The 27,222-nt window shown below is 45.9% G+C and overlaps 1 protein-coding gene across 1 annotated transcript in view; it reads left to right on the top strand.

Moving 5' to 3' along the window:
• The first annotated feature begins 15,104 nt into the window (after window positions 1-15,104).
• FKBP9 (FKBP prolyl isomerase 9) overlaps window positions 15,105-27,222 on the top strand; it is a 51,179-nt gene continuing 39,061 nt past the window's right edge. The window contains exon 1 of the mRNA XM_005549834.4: window positions 15,105-15,424. Within this exon, the coding sequence (XP_005549891.3) occupies window positions 15,204-15,424 (221 nt within the window). The 5' untranslated portion in view covers window positions 15,105-15,203. The remainder of the gene's footprint in view (window positions 15,425-27,222) is intronic.

Raw genomic sequence — 27,222 nt, 5'->3', positions numbered from 1 at the left:
CCTTTGCAAGAGACATGTGTTGCGGTGACTCAAGGTTTAATGGATTTTGGGCTGTGCAGGATGTGTCTTTGTTAAACAAATGCCTGAAGGTAGCTTGCTGGTTAAAAGTTATCACCATTCTCTTAATTTCAACTACCCAGAGACACGTACACGGCCAAAGGTCGCAGGGACCTCTGCCTAGGAAAGCTAGGTTTCTCCCCATGTGATAGACTGAAACAATGCTGCTAAAAGGTTTATGGAGATGTTTGCATATGCATCTCAAGGCACAGCATTTTCCTTTGAACTTATTCATGTCACAGAGGTGTTTGTTCATATGTCTTACTGCCGATTTCCTCTTTTTTCTTTGATCCTATTGTCCTGCCACTCCCCTGTCTTTAAGATGGTAAAGATAATTATCAATAAATACTAAGGGAACTCAGAGACCGGGCCGGCATGGGTCCTCTGTAAGCTGAGCGCCGGTCCCCTGGGCCCCGCTTTTCTTTCTCTATACTTTGTCTCTGTGTCTTATTTCTTTTCTCAAGTCTCTCGTTCCACCTTACGAGAAACACCCACAGGTGTGGAGGGGCAGGCCACCCCTTCAATGGAGTCTCCCTATTTTGCTGGCCTCAAACTCCTGGCCTCAAACTATCCTCCTGCTTCAGCCTGGGATTACAGGTGGAAGCCACCATAACCAGCCATAAGAGGATTTTTGAAAGTAAAAAGGTGGGGGCAGGTGGTAGGCGATACAAAGTTGTCAGGAATTCTCACTGGCTTACAAAATTAACATTGATTAGTGATTAGCTATACACTGTTAAACTATAAGGTATGGGTTATAGTGTCCTGTGACATTGTTAGGTTAATTTATTGCTACTTGTTGCAAGAGCAAGTAGTTTCTTTCTTTCTTTCTTTCTTTTTTTTTTTTTGAGATGGAGTCTTGCTCTGTCTCCCATGCTGGAGTGCAGTGGCGTGATCTCAGCTCACTGCAAGCTCCGCCTCCGGGGTTCACGCCATTCTCCTGCCTCAGCCTCCCAAGTAGCTGGGACTACAGGCGCCCACCACCATGCCTGGCTAATTCCTTTTTGTATTTTTTAGTAGAGACAGGGTTTCACTGTGTTAACCAGGATGGTCTCCATCTCCTAACCACGTGATCCACCCACCTCAGCCTCCCAAAGTGTTGGGATTACAGGCGTGAGCCACTGTTCCCAGCCAATAGCAAGTAGTTTCAAGAGATGAATACATAGTTCAAGGGGAAAGTGGAATGTGATTTGTGTTTCACTTCATGTCTGTCTTAGCCTCACAATTTAAAAGAATTGGTATTCCCAATATAAGATTTTTTTTTTCTTTTCCCAATTTGTGTCTTAGAGCTTATAAAGCAGTGAAAATTCATTTTACTTTTTATATCCACCTGTTTATGTGAATTCAGGTTCATTACATATTTTGACACCAGACTGAGAAATTTTTTGACGGTGGGATGTGGTGGCTCATGCCTGTAATCCCAGCAATTTTGGGAGGCTGAGGTGGGAGGATTGCTTGAACCCATGAGGTCAAGTGTGCAGTGGGCCATGATCATGCCACTGCATTCCAGCCTGGTGACAGAGTGAAACTGTTTGAAAAAAACAAACAAAACAAAAAAACAAAAAAAAAAAGAAAAAGAAATGCATTACTCACATTTTGAAACTTTTGGGGAGAGCAGATCAGGTGCCTAAGCCAGTCCAAAAACGGCTTTGACAAAGCAAAAGCAAGTGGCCCTGGGATTACTGCAGTTAGGGGTGGAACCTGGGTGAGCATTCCTGCACAAGGACCCAGGCTTTGTGTGGCTTGAACTTCCCCCTACAGTGCCAACAGAAGGAGTGCATGCGCTTTCTTTTTTTTTTTTTTTTTTTTTTGACACGGAGTCTTGCTCTGTGCCCCAGGCTGGAGTGCAGTGGCGCGATCTCGGCTCACTGCAAGCTCCGCTCCCCCGGGTTCACGCCATTCTCCTGCCTCAGCCTCCCGAGTAGCTGGGACTACAGGCGCCCGCCACCTCGCCCAGCTAATTTTCTTGTATTTTTAGTAGAGACGGGGTTTCACCGTGTTAGCCAGGATGGTCTTGATCTCCTGACCTCATGATCCGCCCGTCTCGGCCTCCCAAAGTGCTGGGATTACAGGCTTGAGCCACCGCGCCCGGCCGGAGTGCATGCGCTTTCTATCGGCTCACTTACCTGTGGGTAAGAGGGAATCATGGAAGTGGAGCTTGAAAGTTTTCAGTCGTAGAACACCAAAAATGCAGTCAGGTTCTTTATAATATGGGGTCACATCTTAAATCTCGCCCAGTTTTCTGATACCAAGAGATTCAATGCAATAATATACCATCCATTAACCAATGGATGGTTATGGAATTCTTTCCCTGGTGATTATAACTTTAAAGCATTTTTTTAACCCATCATCCTTTAGTTTATGCCTGTTTAATCTGGTAGGATGTGCAGGCACAGTCCATTTCCAGAGAGAGAGAGTAAAGTGATTGTTAGCCAACCATAAACACATACGGAGGCACCCTTCACTTTGTACTGTGGCACCTAGCCCACACAAGTGAGGAACGCTTCTGTTTGTACTCTCTCGCTGTCGTATTATCCTGTCCATGAGCCCCTCGGTTTGTTTTTTATTTTGTTCTTCTGCCCCTCCTAAGATACCAGATTCATTCTTGAGACCAGCCAGGCAGCCTTGGTGTTGACCCACTAGCGGTGGGGCAGCTGCACCTGATCCTTAGCCTGTGTTACTGGACAGGTGTCAAATCTTTAAAGTAAAAACAAAATCCTAAACCCTGGCTGGGCCTGGTGCCTCATGCCTATAAGGCTAGCAATTTGAAAGGTTGAAGTGGAAGGATCTCTTGAGCCCAGGAGTTGGAGACCAGCCTAGGCAACATAGTGAGACCTTATCTCTACTAAAATTTTTTTTTTAATTAGCTGGGTATTAACTTTGAAATTTACTGCTTTTGGTCAAAATCCACTCTTCAGCTAATGCTTTCTTCCAGCTGGTTGTCTTCTTGCCTGCTCTGTGTTGTAAAATGAGGGTCCCTTACTGCATTATCAAGGGGAAGGCAAGACTGGGACGTCTAGTCCACCGGAAGACCTGCTCCATTGTCACCTTCACATAGGTGAACTCGGAAGACAAAGGTGCTTTGGCTAAGCTGGTGGACGCTATCAGGACCAATTGGACGCTATCAGGACAACGACAAACACGATGAGATCCGCTATCACTGGGGCGGCAATGTCCTGGGTCCCAAGTCTGTGGCTCGCATCGCCAAGCTTGAAAAGGCAAAGGCTAAAGAACTTGCCACTAAACTGGGTTAAATGTACACTGTTGAGTTTTTTGTACATAAAAATAATTAAAATAATACAAATTTTACTTCAAAAAAAAATTAGCTGGGTATGGTGGTGCACGCCTCTAGTCCCTGCTTCTTCTGAGGCTGAGGTGGGAAGATCACTTGAGCCCAGGAGGTTTGAGGCTGCAGTGAGCCATGATCACACCACTGCACTACAGCCTGGACAACAGAGTGAGACCTTGTCTAAAAAATAAAAAAAAAAAAAAAATCCCAAGCCCCTTCAAGTAACTGAACAGACCCCATATTGGCCAAGTGGACCCCAAAGTAACTTTGAAAACGAAGTTCTTGGCTGGGCATGGTGACTCACACCTGGAATTCCAGCATTTTCAGAGGCCAAGGCAGGAGGATCTCTTGAGGCCAGGAATTCAAGACCAGCCTGGGAAACACAGTGAGACCTCATCTTTACAAAAAAAATTTAAAAATTAGCTGGGCTGACCGGGTATGGTGGCTCACGCCTGTAATCTCAGCACTTTGGGAGGCTGAGGAGGGTGGATCACGACGTCCAGAGATTGAGACCATCCTGGCCAACACGGTGAAACCCCATCTTTACTAAAAATACAAAAATTAGTCAGGCATGGTGGCACATGCCTGTAGTCCCAGCTACTCGGGAGGCTGAGGCAGGAGAATCACTTGAACCCGGGAGGTGGAGGTTGCAGTGAGCCGAGATCGCATCACTGCACTCCAGCCAGGTGACAGCAAGACTGTCTCAAAAAAAAAAAAAAAAAAAAAAAAAAAAAAAAAAAAATTAGCTGGGCTTGGTGGCGCACACCTGTATCCCAGCTGTTTGGGAGACTGAGGTGGGAAGATTACTTGAGCCTGAGAGGTCAGTTCTGCAGTGAGCCATGATTATGCCACTGCACTCCAGCCTGGGCAGACAGGGTGGGGATCAGGCACACCTCCTTATATGCCCTCCCTCACTAACTATGATTAACCTTTCTTCCCTATGGACTTAGAAGAAACCAGCTCTTTCAAAAGATTCCACCACTGATGTCAACCAATGGGGATGCTGCCCTTTCTTTTTTGACCTGGTAAGAGACCCAGTAGGGTTTTCTTTTTTTTTTTTTTTTTTTGAGACGGAGTCTCGCTCTGTCGCCCAGGCTGGAGTGCAGTGTCCGGATCTCAGCTCACTGCAAGCTCCGCCTCCCGGGTTCACGCCATTCTCCTGCCTCAGCCTCCCGAGTAGCTGGGACTACAGGCGCCCACCACCTCGCCCAGCTAGTTTTTTGTATTTTTTAGTAGAGAGGGGGTTTCACCGTGTTAGCCAGGATGGTCTTGATCTCCTGACCTCGTGATTTGCCCGTCTCGGCCTCCCAAAGTGCTGGGATTACAGGCTTGAGCCACCGCGCCCGGCCAAGACCCAGTAGGGTTTTCACCTCCTCTGCTTCACATTTGGACATCAGAGGGTCAAAACCCCACCTTCAGATCATGCCATCCTGGCCATTTTTTTGTTCACGGAACCCATGAAGGGGCATGATGCTCAGTGTTTCTCCTTTCATAAATATTCATGACTCCTCCTATAGCTTATTGAATATGTATATTTGGCCACACTGTCCAGCATACATTCCTGTTCCCTTTGCCCCTCCCTTGAAGTGTCTGTTTCTGGCTTCTGGCAGGAGGCTGTGCTTCACAGCCTGTCAGAATGGCCACCTGCAGGCTGCAACCCTTTCTGAGAAATAAAGTTCTCCTTTCCAGATTTATGAACCGCCTTATTCTTCAGTTGACAATGTATACCAATGAAAAGATGGATGAAGACATAGATAGTGGTGGCTCATGCCTGTAATCCCAGCACTTTGGGAGGCCAAGGTTTCAGGATCGCTTGAGCCCAGGAGTTCAAGACCAGCCTGGGCAACATAATGAGACACCATCTCTACAAAAAATGCAAAAATTAGCTGAGCATGGTGGCACGCACCTGTAGTCCCAGCTACCTGGATGCTGAGGTGGGAGGATCACTTGAGCCCAGGAAGTCACAGCTGCAGTGAGCCATGATCGCACCACTGCACTCCAGCCTGAGCAACAGTGTGAGACCCTGTTTTTAGTTTTTTTATTTTTATTTATTTATTTTTAAAGACATAGGTAGCTAGAGTAATACAGAGATGAAAGGGAGATTATTCACACACGCGTCTTAAAATAGAAATTCCTAAATTTTATTTTACTTAAAGTTAACAGAAAATGACATATTTGTGAAATTAAAGGAATTTTTTTTACTACTAGAGATATTAATTCCCAAAAGAGTCATTTAACACTAAGAAAAATGATTATGGTTACAAAAACTACTAAATGGGCATATTTCACAGCACACACACAGACATATGCACACAGCCACACACACACAACTCTAAGAGTGATTCTGTGTTTTCTAGGGGAGAAAATATAATTTATTTTCTTTCTCTCATAGGTTCTTCGTTGAAACAGCCTCCTAAAAATAAAAGTCGGCAGAAGTTTGGCTGGGCGCTGTGGCTCATGCCTATAATCCCAGCAATTTGGGAGGCCGAGATGGGTGAATCACCTGAGGTCAGGAGTTTGAGACCAGCCTGGACAACATGGTGAAACCCCATCTCTACTAAAAATACAAAAAGTAGCCAGGTGTGGTGGCCTGTAAGTCCAGCTGCTCAAGAGGCTGAGGCAGGAGAATCTCTTGAACCTGGGAGGCAGAGGTTGCAGTGAACCAAGATCGTGCCACTGCACTACAGACTGGGCAACAGAGCAAGACTCCATCTCAAAAAAAAAAAAAAAAGTGTATTAAGTCATTGCTGTACCCATCACACAGGAAAGGATTCTCAGTTCAAATGGATTTCTTTCTCAAGGCAGTGGCTTAGGGGCCTTGCTTAAATAGTATTTTAACAAAGACTCATAAATCCTAGAGTGAAAAGAGAGCATCTTCAGGTTTCCAAAAGGTAGGAAAATGTCAGAAGGTAAATCTATGGGAAGAGTAAAGTCTCTGGCGCTTTTGTGTATGAGCTTATAAGCAAACCCTGCAAAAGCCCGTCTTTAGGCGGGAAAGGCAGAGAGGAGGCAGGAAGACCTTTTGTCTTTGTAAGTTGCCGTCCTGCCCTCAGGCAAGCAGGGGGAAGGGTAGAGTGTCCCCTGCCCTTTAATCTTCAGCTCTACAATCCCTAGTATATTACGGAGGAATATTTTGGTTTCTTTCAGTTTTAACCACATATTTCCACTTTTAAAGCATCCATTGACATCCTGGTACACAGTAAAACTTTCTCTTTGGTAGACTGCTGCAGAAATCCAATTCCAAGAATGTCTGTGAGGACTTCATCACTGTTACACTCTCTCCCACCGCTCCCTTTTGCTGCCCTCTTTATTATTATTGCTTAGAATTCTTCTTCTTTTTTGGCTTATGGCTCTGATGTGGCTGGAAGGTGCACGGTCTTAGAAGAGGAAAAGGATAGCTTGGGATTTAAGCCTCATAAGGCCAGTATCATACATATTGTATTAGTCCGTTCTCATGCTGCTATGAAGAAATACCCGAGACTGGGCAATTTATAAAGGAAAGAAGTTTAATTGACTCACAGTTCCACAGGGCTAGGGAGGCCTCGGGAAACTTACAGTCATGGGAGAAGGGAAAGCAAACACGTCCTTCTTCACATGGCAGCAGCAAGGAGAAGTGCTGAGCAATGGGGGGAAAGCCCCTTATAAAACCATCAGATCTGGTGAGAATTCACTCACTATCATGAGAACAGCATGGAGGTAACAACCCTCATGATTCAATTACATCCCACCGGGTCCCTCCCACCACATGTGGGGATTGTGGGAATTACAATTCAAGATGAGATTTGGGTGGGGACACAGCCAAAGTATATCACCAAACCATATCATATTTAGCAGGTTTGAGAGAAAAGCTATACATATTTATAAGGGGATTGGGTAAACACATATGTCACATACATCCCACATTTACTTTGAGACCAAGTTTTTGCATTAAAAAGAGATGGAATTTGGCTCTTTACAACAAAAAGTGAACTACAGGATACATAGACAGTTTGTGCAAATCCTCTATAAGCTGCTGAAACTGGCCAAAGGCCTGCAGTAGCTTATCAGAAAAGAATGTTTGTGAGGCCCGTCCTCTGTCCATTCAGAGTTGTAGTGGTCTGGGTTGTAAATCAGAATTGATAGCTCCTATTGTTAGGGAGTTTAGCCAAAGGAATTTAGACATTTGCCATGCCAGTCAGGCCCTGAACCTACTCTGCCCATAGGTAACTTCATTTCCTGAAGCTTTGAGTGCAACTTAGTTGATAAAGCGGTGTCTATTTTGGTCTCTCAGATCACAAACTTTCCTTTTCTTTTTTTCTTTTTTCTTTTTTTTTGAGACAGAGTCTCACTCTGTCGCCCAGGCTGGAGTGCCGTGGCATGATCTATGCTTACTGCAAACTCGGCATCCTGGATTCAAGTGATTTTCCTGACTCAGCCTCCCAAGTGGCTGGGATTACAGGTGCATGCCACCATGCCTGGCTAACTTTTTTGTATTTTTAGTAGAGACAGGTTTCACCATGTTGCCCAGGCTGGTCTCGAACTCCTGACCTCAAGGGATCCACCCGCCTTGGCCTCCCATAGTGCTGGGATTACAGGCCTGAGCCACCACACCCGGCTTCAGATCATACTTTCTTTCATGCCATTAATTTGTTTTTCAGCCTTGTTTAGTCTGTTTCTTGTTGCATCTAATTAATTTATTACATTTGTAATGTGGAGAAATATGAGTCAGTACAAAGAAGTAAGAAAGTAAGAAAAAGTAAAAATCAAAACCAAAAAAAGCAGAACAAAAAGAAAGTACAAAATGGTGACTATCCTCTGTCTGTGTAGAAAAGACTGTGAATTAGGGCACACCTCCGTAAGAGAAGTCACAGGGAGCCACATCTACCCACCCATATTTATGTCCTTTGACTTGCTTTTTTCTTCTTCTGTGTTTATTCCTCTCCGCAAGTAAGTCACTGCACTCAAGAGAGAGACCGTTGGATGGGAGGGAGGAACAGGTGGTGTTCCTCTGGTGATCTTGGACATCAGATTATTTTTTTGCAACCTACAAAACTGTAAAGTGAAGTTTTGGCAGTTCCTCAGAAAGTTACCAGTAGAGTTTCATATGATCTAGAAATTCCATTCCTAGATAGTGTCAGTGCTTTTTTTTTTTTTTTTTTTGAGTTGGAGTCTAGCTCTGTTGCTCAGGCTGGAGTGCAGCGGCAGGATCTTGGCTCACTGTAACCTCACGTCTCGGGTTCTAGCAATTCTCCTGCCTCAGCATCCCAAGTAGCTGAGACTGCAGGTGTGTGCCACCACAGCTGTCTAATTTTTGTATTTTTAGTAGAGACGGGGTTTCACCATGTTGGCCAGGCCGGTCTCAAACTCCTGATCTCAGGTGATCTGCCAGCCTTGGCCTCCCAAAGTGTTGGGATTACAGGAGTGAGCCACTGTGCCCGGCCACATCTGGTGTTTTTACATTTTGTGGACATTTGTGTAAAAAAAAAATTGAGTAGGAAAATTTGTGGAGCCAGAGATAGTGTCTTGTGCCTGTAGTCCCAGCTATTCAAGAGGCTGAGGCAGGAGGATTGCTTGAGCCCAGCAGTTCAAGACCAGCCTGGGTGATACAGTGAGACCCTGTCTCTAAAAAAAAAAAAAAGGGAAAAAAACTCATCAAAATATACAGTTAAGATCTATGCATTTCACTTTAAAATTATACCTCAATTTTTTAAAAAAGTAAAAGGAAAAAAATGGTCCATATTTTCAGCCAAGGTCAAGAAAGATCTGCCTTTGTTTCAGCTCTCATACTGTAAACAAGTGTGCTTTTTGCAGTATATTTAGTGCCATGTTTTTAGCATTTTTTTTGCTTTTTATTGGTGATTTTGCTCTTCTTGGTGGCCCTAAGCATAGCGCTGAAGGGCTGTCTTGTGTTCTTAAGTACAAGCGAACCCTGATGATAAGAAAAAATATGTGTTAGATAAGCTTCACTCAGGCCTGAGAGCAGCTAGCCTAAATAAACTTTTTTTTTTTTTTTTTTTTTTTTTTTGAGACTGAGTCTGGCTCTGTCGCCCATGCTGGAGTGCAGTGGCACGATCTCGGCTCACTTCAAGCTCCACCTCCCAGGTTCACGCCATTCTCCTGCCTCAGCCTCCAGAGTAACTGGGACCACAGGCGCCCGCCACCACGTCCGGCTAATTTTTTGTATTTTTAGTAGAGACGGGGTTTCACCGTGTTAGCCAGTATGGTTTCGATCTCCCGACCTCGTGATCCGCCCGCCTCCCTCCCAAAGTGCCCGTGGTGGCGGGCGCCTGTAGTCCCAGCTACTCCGGAGGCTGAGGCAGGAGAATGGCACGAACCCGGGAGGCGGAGCTTGCGGTGGGCCGAGATCGCGCCACTGCACTCCAGCCTGGGCAAGGAGCGAGACTGCTCTCAAAAAACAAACAAACAAACAAACAAACAAAAAAGTTCATGCATCTCTTTAAATGCTGTAACAATGTGTAGATCCACTGTCTGTATGTGAGATAATCCATTTTCCCTGTTCCTCAGTAACAATATGTCTTATAGTTATTTTTTAATCTTACTAACTTCAGAAATAAAAAAAGTACTTCATTATCTTAATTTTCTTTTCTTTTTTTGAGGAAAATGGAGACCTTTTATTTTCTGAGAAACAATCTATAGATTGGGGAGATGCAGCCTTTGGTACAAGTGAAAGTACACTCTCTATTTTCTTTTCTTTTTTGTTTTTGAGACTTGCTCTGTCGCCCAGGCTTGAGTGCAGTGGTATGATTCGGACTCACTGTCACCTCCACCTCCTAGGTTCAAGTGATTCTCCTGCCTCAGCCTCCCCAGCAGCCGGGATTACAGGCGCGTACTATCACACCCAGGTAATTTTTGTATTTTCAGTAGAGACAGGGTTTCACCATGTTGGTCAGGCTGGTCTCGAACTCCTAACCTCAGGTGATTCACCTGCCTCGGCCTCCCAAAGTGCTGGGATTACAGGTGTGAGCCACCGTGCCCAGTGTATTTTATTTTCTTGATTACTAGTGAGGGTGAATATATTTATTTGTATTTCCTCTTTTCTGAATTCTTCACCTGTGTATTCTGACTTCAGTTTTGTTGTACTGCTGCATAATATACCACCCCAAAGTTTAAAAACAACAATCTAATATGCTTACAAAATTCTGTGGGTCAGGAATTTTGGCAGGATATAGCAGGCAAGGCTTTGTCTGCTACATGATTTTTACTGCTCAAATGGCTGGGCTGACTTGAACACAGGGCAGATGGCTAATCCAAGGGCTGCTTTACTCACATTTTTGCTGCCTATGCTGGGATGGCTGAGGCATGGGCTCAGATGTAACTATCAATCACAGAGTCCACATGTGACCTCTCCAGCATGGAGGGCTCTTGGTAGTGGGACTTCTTACAGGGATCAGGACTTAAGGGGCAAGTGTTCCAGTGAACCGGGTGGAAACAACATGGTCTTTTATGATCTAGCCCAGAAGTCATGGCCCATCATTTAGGTTGTAGTCTATTGGTCAGCACTGCTGTGGGCCTATCCAGATTCAACAGGATAATCATAAACTCCACTTCTCAATGGGAGGAGCCTCAAAGAATTTCAGGCCAACACAGATGGGATGTTCACTTATGCTTGCACATTTGTTTTGTCATATATTTGCAAGGGTTTTTTTGGTTTTGGTTTTGTTTTTTTTTTGAGACAGTCTCACTCTGTCACCCAGGCTGGAGTGCAGTGGTGCTATCTTAGCTCACTGCAACCTCATCCCCCCGGGGTTTAAGCGATTCTCCTGCCTCAGCCTCCCAAGTAGCTGGGATTACAGGCGCCTGCCACTACACCCAGCTAATTTTTGTATTTTTAGTAGAGATAGGGTTTCACCATCTTGGCCAGGCCAGTCATGAACTCCTGACCTTGTGATCCACCCACGTTGGCCTCCCAAAATTCTGGGATTACAGGCGTGAGCCACCATGCCCGGCTGTAAGTTTTTTTTTTTTTTTTTTTTGAGATGGAGTCTTGCTCTGTCGCTAGGCTGGAGTGCAGTGGCACGATCTCAGTTCACTGCAAGCTCCACCTCCCAGGTTCACACCATTCTTCTGCCTCAGCCTTCTGAGTAGCTGGGACTACAGGCGCCCGCTACCACGCCCAGCTAATTTTTGTATTTTTAGTAGAGACGGGGTTTCACTGTGTTAGCTAGGATGGTCTCGATCTCTTGACTTCGTGATCCACCCGCCTCAGCCTCCTGAAGTGCTGGGATTACAGGCGTGAGCCACTGCGCCTGGCCAAGTATTTTTTCAAATTATCATTTCTCTTTAAAACTTTCTGGCATTTTTTAATAACAAGATTTTTTTTTTCTTTTTTGAGACAGAGTCTTGGTATGTTGCCCAGGCTGGACTTGAACTTCGGGCTCAAGAGATCCTCCACCTCAGGCTCTCAAGTAATTAGGACTACAGGCTCCTGGCTCCTGCCACCATGAGCAGATGTTCGTTTTTATTTTATTTTACATATATTTTTAAACAGGTTCTCACTCTGTCACCTAGGCTGGAGTGCAGTGGTGTGATCACAATTCATTGCAGCCTCCATCTTCTAGGCTGAAGGTGATCTTCCCACCTCAGCCTCCGAAGTAGCTGAATGGGGACTATAGGTGCAGGCCACCCTGCTCCACCTTTTTTTTTTTTTTGAGACAAGGTCTCTTTCTGTCACCCAGGCCGATTATGCAGTGGTGCAATCATGGCTCACTGCAGCCTCAACATCCAGGGCTCAAGCGATCCTCCAACATCAGCTTCCAAATAGCTGCGACTACAGGCACACACCACCACATCTGGTTAATTTTTGTTTGGTTTTTGTTTTTCTTTTTGAGACAGGGTGTCACTCTGTTGCCCAGGCTGGAGTGCAGTTTTTTTTTTTTTTTTTTTTTCTGTAAAGTAGTGATTATGACCTTATACAGAGTTGTCATGAAGATTGGACTTCTTGGCATCTAGTTTAAGTGATCAAGTTTCAAATCCCAAGTCTTTACAATTAATATGTATTGTATGTTTAGCATCTGAGCCTAGAAACTAATTCAGCACCAAGATATTTCCCGAAATTGCCATAAGAGGTCAGTAGGCAAGATAAGTATAATCCGTTTTACAGTCAAGGGTGGAAGTAACAAGTTACCTGACTTGCCTGAAGCCACAGAGACATAAGTGAAGCAAAGACTGGACCAAAGTAAATGTATAGTGAATGAACTGAATGTCTGAATTCATGCCAATAAAATGTATAACAATTTTTATTATCAATGATTATATACTTCAAAATCAAGATGTTGTTTGACAATACAAAGATGACGTGCAAAAGTACTTTTTGGTGATCAATGCCATTAATAGACTACAATCAGAAAGTTTTTGTCTTTTTTTTTTTTTTTTTGAGATAGAGTTTTGCTCTGTTGCCCATGCTGGAGTGCAATTGTGCAATCTTGGTTCAGTGCAACCTATGCCTCTGGGGTTCAAGCAATTCTCCTGCCTCAGCCACCAGAGTAGCTGGGATTATAGGCATGCAACACCACACCCGGCTAATTTTTGTACTTTTAGTAGAGACCGGGTTTCGCCAGGTTGTCCAGGCTGGTCTCAAACTCCTGAGGTAAAGCAATCTGCCCCCTTGGCCTCCCAAAGTGCTGGGATTACAGGGGTGAGTAATTTTTGTATTTTTTTTTGTAGAGGTGGGGTTTTGCCATGTTGCCCAGGCTGGTCTCAAACTCCTGGGCTCAAGCAGTCCTCCTGCCTCAGCCTTCTAAAGTGCTAGGATTACAGGAGTGAGCCACCAGGCCCTCTGTTTGTTTTTAAAATCAGAGGTAGATGTTGAATTTTATCTCATGCTGTTTTGAGTCTATGGCCACATGATCTTAGAGCTTTTTCCCCCCTTCTTCTGTCCTATAATTTTTTTTTTTTTTTTGAGACGGAGTCTCGCTCTGTCGCCCAGGCTGGAGTGTAGTGGCCGGATCTCAGCTCACTGCAAGCTCCACCTCCCGGGTTCAAGCCATTCTCCTGCCTCAGCCTCCTGAGTAGCTGGGACTACAGGCGCCCGCCACCTCACCTGGCTAGTTTTTTGTATTTTTATTGGAGATGGGGTTTCACCGTGTTAGCCAGGATGGTTTCGATCTCCTGACCTCGTGATCCACCCATCTTGGCCTCCCAAAGTGCTGGGATTACAGGCTTGAGCCACCACGCCCGGCCCTGTCCTATAATTTTATTAATAGGTGTTCTATTTCTAGAATAAGCTCTAAGATGAACAATGAATATTTTTCTTGTTGTTCGTGTAGTTTCTCACTCGATCCCTGAAACCTAATTGATTATAATAATCTTATAATTATTGTTTTATCTTCATCTTACAGAGAATACTGACATTTTGTTAATTTGCAGAAGCACACCTAGGTAGTCCACGTAATGGTATATTTTTCCTTTAAAATACTGTTTTTTTATTTTTTACTTATTTTTTTTGAGGCGGAGTCTCACTCTGGAGTGCAGTGGTATGATTTAGTGGTGTGATCTTGGCTCACTGCAACCTTCAACTCCCAGGTTCCAGTGATTTTTCTGCCTCAGTCTCCCAGGTAGCTGGGACTACAGGCCGTGCCACCACACTCTGCTAATTTTTGTATTTTTAGTAGAGAGAGGGTTTCACCATGTTGGTCAGGCTGGTCTTGAACTCCTGACCTCAGGTGAGCCAACCACCTCGGCCTCCCAAAGTGCTGGGGTTACATGTGTGAGCCACTGCGCCTGGCCGAATATACTGTTGAATCCGATTTTATCACGTTTTATTCAGTATTTTTGCATTTATATTTATAAATTAGATCGTGCCCTGTTTTTTCAGTTTTATTTTTCCTTTTTGTTGCTCTCTTTGCCAGGTTTTGGTATCAGAATTGTGTTTGCTTCCACAAAAGCGTTGATTTGCTTTCATTATTTCAAAATTTTAATAAATTATAACAACCAATTCCAAGTGCATCTGACTACTCTGATGAATTCCTGTGGCATCTGGGTCTCTATGATGAAGTCCTCCCTGGCATAGGCTCCTATATGGGCGCGAGCTCGGCTCGCTGCAACCTCCGCCTCCCAGGTTCAAGGGATTATCCTGCCTCAGCCTCCCGAGTAGCTGAGAGTACAGGCGCGCGCCACCACGCCTGGCTAATTTTTTTGTATTTTTCGTAGAGACAGGGTTTCATTGTGTTGGCCAGGATGGTCTCGATCTCCTGACCTCGTGATCCGCCTGCCTCGGCCTCCCAAAGCGTTGGGATTACAGGCGTGAGCCATCGCGCCCGGCCTCCCTTTTCTTTTAAGTAGGAAGAAAAAAAAATCCCCAAGGATGGTTTCAGTCTCTTTCAAGGTAGATACCATACCTTTGTAACTAAGTTAAAAAAAAAATCTAATTTTCCCTCCCTCTCCAAAGCAGCAAGGGGAAATTGGATCCACCGCCACGTAGGAGCCCCTCATGGCACCAAACCCGGTGTCTCCAGGGATGGGCGGAGACCAGCGGGTGGGTTTGGGCAGTACGCGCTTTTCTCTTCCGACTTTGGGCCAAAGCCTTGTCTGGAGATCACAGTGTCTCGCTCGGGGACACGCCCTCCCCAGGCCCAAACTGGGTCCCCATTTGGAGTTCCCAGCCCCCCTCCCCGCCGCGGCGCGCACATTCCCAAGGCCGGGCGGAGCAGGGCGCAGCAGGCCCGCCCTCGGCGCGCGGCCAGGCTGGGCTCCTCCCCTCGAGCTGTGGCCGGGGGGCGGGCGGCAGGGGAGAGGGGGTGGTGGCTGCAGCCCGGGGAGGGCCGGGAGACCGTTCCACGTTTGCAAACGCAGCCGCACACCCAGGCCTACCCGTGCCGCCCGAGCTCCGCACTGCGTCCGCGCTACTCTCCTCGCCGCCCCGATGGCGTTCCGGGGCTGGAGGCCCCCGCCGCCACCGCTGCTCCTGCTGCTGCTCTGGGTGACCGGGCAGGCAGCGCCCGTGGCTGGCCTGGGCTCCGACGCGGAGCTGCAGATCGAGCGGCGCTTCGTGCCTGACGAGTGCCCGCGCACCGTGCGCAGCGGCGACTTTGTGCGCTACCACTACGTGGGGACGTTCCCCGACGGCCAGAAGTTCGACTCCAGGTACCGCGCCCTTGGCGCCCGGCGCGGCCTCCGCGGATGCGCGTCCCTCTCTCCCGACAGGCCTTTCCCTCCTGCCGGACCTCCCCTAGCTCCGCCCCGTGCATCCGCGCTCCTCCCTTCTTCCGCTGCCCAAATTCTCCCGGACCCCAGACCCTCCGCCGCGGGTGAGCCTCCCGGCCCTCATGTGTCCTAGGCCGCCTGCCTGGGACTGGACCCTTGGAAGACCATGAGCAGAGGGGTTGGGGCAGACCACGCCCTCCTTTTCCTCCAGCGCGTGGACACACGCAAAATCAGTGTAAAATAATCAGTGTGAGTGGGGGCCGCGTTGCACAACTGGAACCCCAAGAGTGGGTGTTCGTGCCTGCCTCTCTTCTCCCTTTCCTGTTCCTTCCCTCCGCTCCCTTGGGAATCTAGTCAGATGGTGCTTCTCACACAAAACGATGATGACGAAGAGGCTAGTGTCCGCAAACATACAATGAGCTGTTAACAATGTGTAGATGTAATTGTAAGTACTTTCCATATTGTAGTGTACTCATTTAATTGTACAGCAGTCTTGTGAGGTAGGTACTATCACTACCCTCATTTTATCAGTAAGGTAACAAGCAACTGAGGCTACGAAGCGTATTGAAACAATGTAGTCAGATTGTTTAATCCAACTCCAGAAGTCTGTGCGCGCAGCTACCATTGCCCTTACTTTCCGGCCATACAAAAAAACCTCTCTTGGGGCTGGGCGTGGTGGCTCAAGCCTGTAGTCCCAGCACTTTGGGAGGCCGAGGCGGGAGGATCGCTTGAGCCCAGGAGTTTGGGGCTGCAGTGAGCTATGGTCGTGCCACTGCACTCCAGCCTGGGAGACAGACAGAGATCCCATCGCAAAACAAAACACAACACAACACCTCTCCTGGGCGGGAGGTGGTCCAGGACCGTCACTCCGCCTTGCACCAGGCCCTACACCAGGCCCAGAACTCCTTCTCTCAGCTCTGCCTCAGGATCACAGCACCGCTCTCCAGTTTCCCTCCAGTTTAGTTTCGGGTTTAACAGGCCTCTCTTCCTCCAGCACCAGGCTACTCCTCCCCAAGGCTTTTGTTACAAACCCTGGTCCGTGCCAGCACTTCCCTTCGTGAATCACTAGATCAGGCAGAGAGAGCTATTTGTTGAGCCCCTGCTATGTGCCCCAAGGCCTAGGGTCATTATGAATATTTTGTAGACTCTTGACTTTTTTGAAGTTCCAGACAATGAATATACAAAAGCTTTTCAGCATAGTATGTGGCACTAGCAAGTGCTTAGAAATGATCATTCTTACTACTGTTTTAGTTGCTTAAAAAAAAAAAAAAACTAGCTTTATTGAGATATAATGCCATACAATTTGCCCTTTTGGTGTGTACAATTCAATGTTTTTTAGTATATTCACAGAGTTATGCAAACATCACAACTAGCCAATTCCAGAACATTTTCATCATCCCCCGAAAAGAAATGCAGTCACTCCCCAACCCCAGTTAGACTGCCCTCCAGTCCCTTTCAACCACAAATCCACTTTATGTCTCTATGGATTTGCCTCTTCTAGACATTTCGTGTAAATGGAATCATATAATTTGAGTTGCTTTGTATAATCCAGCTTCTTTCATGGTTCATCTATGTTGTAAAGTATGTCAGTACTTCATTCCTTTTTGTGGCCGTATATGTAATATTCCATTGTGTCCATTCATCAGTTGATGGAATTGCTTACACTTTTTGGCTATCATGAATGATGATGTTATGAACATTTATATGCAAGGTTTTGTGTGGATGTACCTTTTCCTTTTTTTTGGATATACACTTAGGAGCTGGAATTGCTGCGTCCTATGGCAACTATGTTACAAACGTTTTGAAGAATAGCTAACCTGTTTCCCCACAATGGCTGCACCATTTTACATTCCCACCAGCAGTGTATGAAGGTTCATAGTTTTCTACCATCTCATCAACACTTATACTTGTCTTTTTTTTTGAGACAGAATTTCGCTCTTGTCACCCAGGCTAGAGTGCAATGGTGCGATCACAGCTCACTGCAATCTCCCTGCCTCCCAGGTTCAAGCAATTCTCCTGCCTCAGCCTCCTGAGTAGCTGGGATTACAGGTGCCTGCCACCACGCCCAGCTAATTTTTGTATTTTTAGTAGAGATGGGGTTTCGCCATGTTGGCCAGGCTGGTCTCAAACTCCTGACCTCAGGTGATCTGCCCACCTCAGTCTCCCAAAGTGCTGGGATTACAGGTGTGAGCCACTGCGCCTGGCCTGTCTGTCTTTGATTGTAACCATTTAGTGGGTGTGAAATGATATCTCATTGTGGTTTTGATCTGCATTTCCCTAATGGCTAACGATGTTGAGCATCATGTGCTTATTGACCATTTGTGTATCTTCTTTCATGTGCTTCTTTCATAGGGAAGAATTTGTTGCTTGAGTTGATAGTAATTAATTTCAGTAGAACAAGTTATCCTACTATCTAGAACATCTCTACGGTTGGCAGCCACTGTGAGGCAGTGTAGGGCAGTTTAAAGAGCATGGAGGAGCTACCATCCATTCATCAAACATTTTGCAGTGTCTATCCCTCAAGACAGAGACTAGTCCTAGTCTAGTATGTCTCTTCCCCATCTCTACCACTTACAGCCTAGGCTATTACAACGTAGTGTGATAAGTACAGTAAGATAGTAGCGCACACTCTGTCTCTCATAAAGTTCACACATAGTTCTTACCATGTGCCTTCACATATGTTAACTCATTTAATCTTAGAAGAATTCGTTTAACTTCACAAGACAGTGAGGTAGGTACCTCATTACAAATGAAGAAACTGAGGCTCAGAAAGTTCGAATGATTTGCCCAAGGAACCTAACTACTAAGTGATTGAGCGGAGATTTGAACCCAGGTAGTTCATGGCCATAATCTATGGTCTGTAGTCCACCCGTGTATGTGATAGAAGAAAGGTAAGTAGCTTTGAAAGCACAGAGAAGGCTTAACCATATGTTTGTGTGTCTGTGTCGGAGGAGAGGTTAGGATGGAATCCTGGGGTGGCAGGGATAAGACCCAAGGATGACTAAAATTCAGCAGGGAGGAGCTCAGGGGTGTGTCTGCAGACCCTTAAGATCCAGGCTTGTCTTTTGATAAATATTATTATGTGCCTACCACATACCTTTTTGGGTATACAGAGTTGTAGATGCTCTAGCACAGTAGTGTTTAAACTGCATATACTTCCGAATCACGTTGAGAGCTTGTTATACGGTTTCCGATTCAGTAGCTCTGAGAGAGGGCCTAAGAATTTGCTTTTCTGACAAGTTCCCAGCTGATGCTACTGGTCTGAGGACCACACCTTGAGAACCATTGCTCTAAAACAGGGGTGCTGCAATGGGACATCAATTTACAAAAATAAATAAATAAATAAAACATGGGTCCCTAACCCCTGGGCCGTGGACCTGTTGTGGTCTGTGGCCTGTTAGGAACCGGGCTACATAGGCAGAGGTGAACAGCAGGTTAGTGAGCAAAGCTTCATCTGTATTTACAGTCTCTCCCCATTGCTCACATCACCGCCTGAGCTCGGCCTCCTGTCAGATCAGCAGGGGCATTAGATTCTCATAGCAGCATGAACCCTATTGTGAACTGCACATGTGAGGGATCTAGGTTGTGAGCTCCTTATGAGACTCTAATGCCTGATGATCTGTTGCTGTCTCACCACCACAAGCAATTCTTGTGCCTCAGCCTCCTGAGTAGCTGGGATTACAGGCGTGCGACACCACACCCGGCTAGTTTTTGTATGTTTAGTAGAGACAGGGTTTCGCCAGCTTGGCCAGGCTGGAATTCATTTATTCATCCAACAAATATTTACTGAGTGTCAACTCTTGCAGGTGCTGCGGATGTAACAGTGAATAAAACAGAAATCTCTGCCCTCCTGGAGCTTACATACTAGTGAGAGCACAGGCATGCTCTTAAGTTATATGGTAAACTAGCAGTTGGTGAGGGCTATGGAGAAAAAGCAGTGGGAGTGAGGGGTGGGAAGATGGGCGACAGGTCCAGAAAGGTGAGAGGACAGTGGCCACCCAGCTAATATAACTGACCTCCAGATTCTGGACTGGGTGCTCTCATGCCTCACACAAAGCAGCCAGCATGCGGTGAGTGCCTTGTGAGTAGTGTGCATAGATACCTCTACCCGTTCTAGGGAGGGAAGGATTTCTTGCTGAAGCCATAGGAAAGGCTTTGAGGAGGAGCTGATGCTTGAGTTGGGCCTTGAGCATGGGTGGGATTTCATTCCTTGAAGCGGGGAGTGTGTTTAAGAGAGTAGATAAGGTGGACCAGGGTCTGGGCCTGAGCAGTGCATGCTCAAGGAACAGTGAGAGGCCCCAATATTTGGGTCAGGAGGTGGGGGACCCGGCACTAGAATGGTATGGGAGAACCAGTCCATGGGAGGCCCGGGTGGCTGGGCTGGGTGTTGTGGACTTTGTTTTTTTTTTTTTTTTTTTTCATCCCATAGATTCAAGTTGCCCTGAATATATGCTTCTGTTCAGGATCTTGTGAAGGGAAGGTTTTTGTTCAGAGGAGTAAGAGGATTGAGGTGCTCAGTGGATGGACTGATAGTGTAAGTAGAAGTTCTAGAGATCAGCCTCACTAGGGCTTCATTTTACACAGGGATTCATCCAGCTTCTAACATTCCAGGTACTGGGATACAGCAGAGGATAAAACTGACAAAAATCCCTGCCCTCAAGTGAGGGTTGGGGCGAACAGGAGCCCATTCCTGCAGACTTAAGCAGAAAGGAGTGGGAATTTATTGGAAGGATCGCCAATTACTTGTGAGGGTCCAGAATCATGGACTGAGGTGACTTTTTGCCTCTTCCCAAGGGGTTGCAAACGGGGCTTCATTCTCTCCCACGAGAAAGAGAGTGTTCCAGCAAGCTTCCCATGCTGCACACATGACCTCTGGGATCCACCACCAATGCCGACAAGCTGGACTGTCTCACAGGTTTCCAGGAAATAATCTGATGGGTCCTGCTTGGGGCAGGTGTCCACCCTATTGGGTGTTAAGTCACATCATCCTAAGTGGGGGCCCAGGCTCACCCTTTCAGCAGGACTGGTCCTCAGGGAAGAGCCAGTGGGCTGGGCAGCAGCCAGGATGGAGTCAGGGGGACCTGACGGGGACAGTAGTGTCAGAGCAACTGGCCAGGTCAGGACATGCTAACTTTGGAGTTGTTTAGAGTGTGACTCTGCATCACAGCTCTTTCTATGGAGAAGGGGAGTGCTGAAAGGCAGGCTGCTACCATGCGTTAGCCCTGTGCATTTCTGCTAACTAGGGGAAGATCCTAGCCACTTCTTGCTGCGGTCTCCTGAGGCCATTGGCAGCTGGCCAAGCACCCCTGGTGAAGACTTATTAGCAGGGCTTTGAATTTTCATTTGTGGGTCATTGCGAGCAATTACACATTTATATGAACAATTTAATTTGGCTGTATGGTATTTTATTGGGCTAAGCCCTGTGAAAAATGGGAATCATCTATAGGGATCTGACATTTTAATTTGTGCAGTTGCTTACAAACAAAAATCCACAACAGCAATGGATTTTGCTTTGCTTTGCAAAGTTTTTCATTTAATGATGTTTTAATGGGCCAAAGCCCATCCAAGCCAACAGCTCATGTTTCAGGGTCTGATTTTCCGAGGAGCTATGAATGGAGGCGTTCTCTCTCATTTCTTCTCTGCTCCCGCATGCTCCCTCTCTCCTCTCTCACCTCCTCTCCCTTCCTCCTCTGCAGTGTTCTCACACTTTCCCGTCTGGATAGTTTGCTGGTTCATTAACTGCTTTTCTTTTCTCCTGGCATGTCTCATTAGCTACTGGTAGAGATGGTTGTTTGAGGGAAATAGTCTTGGGCAAAGGGTCTAGAAAGCCAAGCGTCCCCTTTGGGAGTGAATGTGTGGAGAGGGAGGTGGGAGGCAGAAAAGCCAGACTCTGCCTCCCTGCTTTCAAGTCTGCAGTAAGATCCAGTCTCAGTGGTGAAACTCCGCCAGCAGAGGGGGTGAGTCCCAGTTGGGTGCTAGGCAGCCAGTGAGGAGGTGCGTTTCAGTCCCGTTCGTGAAGGGCGGTGGCAGGACCACAGTCCAAACGCGAAGCAGATCCCCTGTGAGTCAGCCATCTGAGTTGGCCCAAGTGAGACAGGACCAACTTTGAGACCCCCAGAAGGTAGTTCCCATGCCCAGTGGACTTGTTCTTCCTTACTTTGCCTGTTATGGGTTCTTTATGTTATGGGTTCTGAAAATCTGGCAGTCTTTTTTTCTTTCTTTCTTTTTAAGACAGGGTCTCACTCTGTTTCCCAGGCTGGAGTGCAGTGGTGCTCACTGCAACCTCTGCCTCCTGAGTTCAAGCAATTATCATGCCTCAGCCACCCGAGTAGCTAGGATCACAGGCATGTGCCACCACACGTGGCTAATTTGTGTATTTTTGGTAGAGAGAAGGTTTTGCCATGTTGCCCGGGCTGGTCTCGAACTCCTGAGCTCAAGTGATCCACCCGCCTCGGCCTCCCAAAGTGCTGAGATTACCGCTTGAGCCACAGTGCCCAGCCTGCCATTTGTCCTTTTAAAAGTTTGTTCTTATTGCAGATTTAAACGTACATTTAGAAGCCCCATTATGCCTTAAGAATATAGCCATGGGGGCCGGGCACGGTGGCTCACGCCTATAATCCCAGCACTTTGGGAGGCTGAGGCGGGTGGATCACCTGAGGTCAGGAGTTCAAGACCAGCCTGGCCAACAGGGTGAAACCGCATCTTTACTAAAAATACAAAAATTAACTGGGCGTGGTAGCTTGTGCCTGTAATCCCAGCTTCTAGGGAGGCTGAGGCAGGAGAATTGCTTGAACATGAGAGGCAGAGGTTGCAGTGAGCCAAGATCGTGCCACTGCACTCCAGCCTGGGTGACAGTGAGATGCCATCTCAAAAAAAATAAATAAATAAATAAAGGAAGAATATAGCCATGAGGATAGTTATTTATCTCAAGTAATGTGTCACCAATAAAACGTGAGCTTCTATGTAGACAGTTTAGTGAATTGACTCTGATGTCTCTTGTCTTAGTGGTCCTTGGGTTAATAATTTTAAAGAGCATCATCAGAGGGTGCTACAGACACCTTTCCCATCACCCTCCTGGGGCAGTAATGGAAGGGGACAAAAATAAGCTGGTGGAGAGTAAAGGAGGGTGTTGGATGTGCTAGGTGGTTTCCCTTTGCCTTTCTAGGTCCACCCTCCACCTGTTCCCTTTGCTTTCTGCTCTGGGAGGCTGACCTGTATGGACTACATCTGCATAGTATGGAGTGCATTAATGACCCTTTGTCTTCTGGCTTTGGTTGGGTTCAGCCAATGGGACATTGTAATAGGCCATTCTTGTGTCCCTGGAAAGAAATACCTGAGGCTGGGTAATTTGTAGGAAAAGAGGTTTAATTGGCTCGCAGTTCTGCAGGCTGTACAGGAAGCATGGCATGCTGGCGTCAGCTTCAAGTGAGGACCTCAGGAGATTTACAGTCATGGTGGAAGGGAAAACGGGAGCAGACATCTCACACGGCAAGAGCGGTAGCAAGAGAGAGAGGGTGGGAGGTGCCACACACTTTTAAACAAGCAGATCTGTGAACTCATTCATCACCAAGGGGATGGCACTAAGCCCTCCCACCAGGCCCCACCTCCAACACTGGGGATTACATTTCAACATGAGATTTGGCATGGACACAGATCCAAACCCTATCAGGCATCAGATGTTCAGAGGGAGGGAAGAGAGTGAGGTGAAGGTATTTATTCCTCTGGCTTCCTGTCTGTAGGGTCACCATGGATTGTGGCCCTAAACTAAAGGGCCCAGTTCCTGTCAGATAGCCCCTAGCTGCCCTCTCTGTCTCTGTCATTCAAGCTCAGGTGTGATAGCAGCATTCCCTACCCAGCCACAGAGGTACTCTCCCTTGTGTTTTGCTGTGTTCTCTACACACCTTTGCACACAGCCACTTTGTTATTACTTTAAAAAAACCATAAAATTTGCCATTTTAATCATTTTGAACTGTATAATAGAGAGTGTTAGCTATATGCACACTGTTGTGCAGTGTATTTCTAGAATTTTTCCATCTTGCAAAATTGAAACTTTATGCCCATTGAACAACTTCTCTGCATTTTTCCCTCTTCCTTGTCCCCTGATAACAACATTCCACTTTCTGTTTCTATGAGTTTGACTACTTTAGATACCTCATATAATTCGTGGAATCAAGCAGTATTTGTCTTTCTCTGACTGGCTTGTTTCACTTTACGTAATGTCCTCAAGGTTCATCCATATTGTAGCATGTGATAGAATTTCCTTCCTTTTTAAGGCTGAATAATATCTCATTGTGTGTATATGCCACATTTTTTTAATCCATTTATTTGTTTATGGACATTTAGGTTACTTCTAGCTTTTGGCTATTGTAAATTGTGCTGAGGTGAACATGTGTGTGCAAATATCTGAGTTGTTGTTTTGTTTTTGTTTTAGTTTAGACAGAGTGGTTTTGTTTGTTTGTTTGTTTTGTTTTTTGAGACAGAGTTTCACTCTTATTGCCCGGACTGGAGTGTAGTAGTGAGATCTCAGCTCATCGCAACCTCCGCCTCCCAGGTTCAAGTGATTCTCCTGCCTTAGCCTCCTGAGTAGCTGGGATCACAGGCACCCATCCCTACGCCCAGCTGATTTTTGTATTTTTTTTTTTTTTTTTTTTTTTTTTTTTTTTTTTTTTGAGACGGAGTCTCGCTCTGTCACCCAGGCTGGAGTGCAGTGGCCGGATCTCAGCTCACTGCAAGCTCCGCCTCCCGGGTTCACGCCATTCTCCTGCCTCAGCCTCCCGAGTAGCTGGGACTACAGGCGCCTGCCACCTCGCCCGGCTAAGTTTTTGTATTTTTAGTAGAGACAGGGTTTCACTGTGTTACCCAGGATGGTCTCGATCTCCTGACCTCGTGATCCGCCCGTCTCGGCCTCCCAAAGTGCTGGGATTACAGGCTTGAGCCACCGCGCCCGGCCTTGATTTTTGTATTTTTAGTAGAGACAGGGTTTCTCTATGTTGGTCAGGCTGGTTTCTAACTCCCGACCTCAGGTGATCCGCCCACCTCGGCCTCCCAAAGTGTTGGGATTATAGGCATGAGCCACCGCGCCCGGCTCAGATAGAGTCTTTTGTTCTGTTGTCCAGGGTTGAGTGCAGTGGCGTGATCACAGCTTACTGCAGCCTTGACCTCCTGGGCTCAAGTGATCCTCTCACTTCAACCTCCCAAGTACCTGGGACTATAGTACCTGTACACCACCACACATGGCTAATTTTTGTGTTTTTGTAGAGATGGAGTTTTACCAGGTTGCTTAGGCTGGTCTTGAACTCTTAGGCTCAAGCTTCAACCTTGGATTACAGGCATGAGCCACTGCATCTGGCCTGATTCTGTTTTCAGTTCTTTTGGGTATACACCAAGAGATAGGATTGCTAGATCATACAGTACTTCTATTTTTGATTTTTTGAGGAGCCTACAGGCCATTTTCTAGAGCAAGTACAACATTTTGTATTCTCATCAAAGTGCACAAAGATTCCGATTTCTCCCATGTCCTCTCCATCACTTTTTATTTTCCAAATTTTTGATAGTGGTCATCCTAACAAGTGTGTGTGTGATAATATTGCATTGTGGTTTTCTTTTTCTTTCTTTCTTTTTTTTTTTTTTTTTGAGACAGAGTTTCACTTTTGTCGCCCAGGCTGGAGTGCAATGGCGTGATCTCAGCTCACTGCAACCTCTGCCTCCCAGGTTCAAGTGATTCTCCTTCCTCAGCCCCCCGAGTAGCTGGCACTACAGGCATATGACACCATGCCTGGCTAATTTTTGTACTTTTCGTAGAGATGGGGTTTTCCCATGTTGGCCAGGCTGGTCTTGAACTCCTGACCTCAGGTGATCCGCCCACCTCAGTCTCCCAAAGTGCTGGGATTACAGGCATGAGCCACCATGCCTGGCCTGCATTGTGGTTTTTGATTTGCATTTCTCTGCTGTTTAGTGATGTGGAGCATCTTTTCATATGCTTGTAGGCCATTTGTATATCTTCTTTGGAGAAATACTCATTCAATCCCTTTGCTCATTTTAAAATTGGGTTATTTTGTTGTTGAGTTTTAGGAATTCTTTATATATTCTAGATATTAATCCCTTGTCATATATGAGGTTTGCAAACATTTTCTCCCATTTTTTTAGGTTGCTTTTTTACTCTGTTGATTGTTTTCTTTGCTGCTCAGTTTTAAAGTTTGACAAAGTCCCCTTTGTCTGTTTTTGTTTTTGTTAGCTGTGCTTTTGGTGTCATATCCAATCCAATGTTATTATGCTTTTCCCTTGTGTTTTTTCCTAGTTTTATAGTTTTGGATCTTATATTTATGTATTTAATCCATTTTGAATTGATTCTTTCCTGTGGTATAAAGAATCCAACTTTATTATTTTGCATGTGGAGATCCAATTTTCCCAGCACCATTTATTGAAGAGACTGTCCTTTACCCACTGTGTAGCCTTAGCCCTTGTCAAAGATCATTTGACCATATAGGCAAAAGTTTATTTCCGGGCTATTTTGATCTGTTGGTCTATATGTCTATATTTGGGCCAGTACCATGCTGCCTTGATTACAACAGTTTCATAATATGTTTCAAAATCAGGAAGTGTGAGGCCTCCAGCTTTGTTCTTCTTTCTCAGGATTGTTTTGGCTATTTAGAGTCCTTCAAGATTCTAAGGCTAGGCGCTGTGGCTCACACCTGTAACCCCAGCACTTTGGGAGGCTGAGGCGGTCTGATCCTGAGGTCAGGAGTTCCAGACCAGCCTGGCCAACATGGTGAAACTCTGTCTCTACTAAAAATACAAAAATTAGTCGAGCATGTTGGCAGGTGCCTGTAATCCCAGCTACTTGGGAGGCTGAGGCAGAATTGCTTGAACCCGGGAGGCGGAAGTTGCAGTGACCTGAGATGGCACCACTGCACTGTAGCCTAGGTGACAGAGTGAGACTCTATCTCAAAAAAAAAAAAAAAAAAAAAAAAAAAAAAAAAATTCCATATGAATTTTAGTTTAGTTTTTTTTTTTTGTTTTTTTGTTTTTTTCCTATTTCTGCAAAAAAATGCCATTGGGATTTTGGTAGGAATTGCATTGAATCAATAGATTGCTTTGGTTAGTGTGGACATCTTAGCCATATTAAGTCTTCCAGTCCGTGAACAAGAAATGTCTTTCCATTTATTTGTGTCCTCTTTAATTTCTTTCTCTCTCTCTCTCTCTCTCCCTCCCTCCCTCCCTCCCTCCCTCCCTCCCTCCCTCCCTCCCTCTCTCTCTCTCTCTCTCTCTCTCTCTCTCTCTCGGATTACAGGCATATGCCACCATGCCTGGCTAATTTTTGTATTTTTAGTAGAGACAGGTTTCACCATGTTGTCCAGGCTGATCTCAAACTCCTGACCACAGGTGATCCGCCTGCCTTGGCCTCTCAAATTGCTGGGATTACATGCATGAGCCATTGCGCCCGGCCCTCTTTAATTTCTTTCAGCAATGTTTTTCTGGTTTTCTCCTTTTGCCTCCTTGGTTAGGTTTAATCCTAAGTATTTCATTCTTCTTGATGCTGTTGTAAATAGGATTATTTTGTTCATTTCCTTTTTTAAGATTAGTGTATAGAAATGCAGCTGATTTTGAGGTTTTGTATCCTGCAACTTTGCCAAATTTATTAGTTTTTTTTCCCCCTGCAGAACCATGAAGTCCAATGTTTATTAGTTTTAACAGCTTTTTCTATGGACTCTTACAGGATTTTCTATATATAAAGTTAT

The sequence above is a fragment of the Macaca fascicularis genome, chromosome 3, assembly GCF_037993035.2.
Source record: "Macaca fascicularis isolate 582-1 chromosome 3, T2T-MFA8v1.1".
Lineage (NCBI taxonomy): Eukaryota > Metazoa > Chordata > Mammalia > Primates > Cercopithecidae > Macaca > Macaca fascicularis.
The sequence above is the reverse complement of the archived record's forward strand: the minus strand, read 5'-3'. Positions and strand labels throughout refer to the sequence as shown.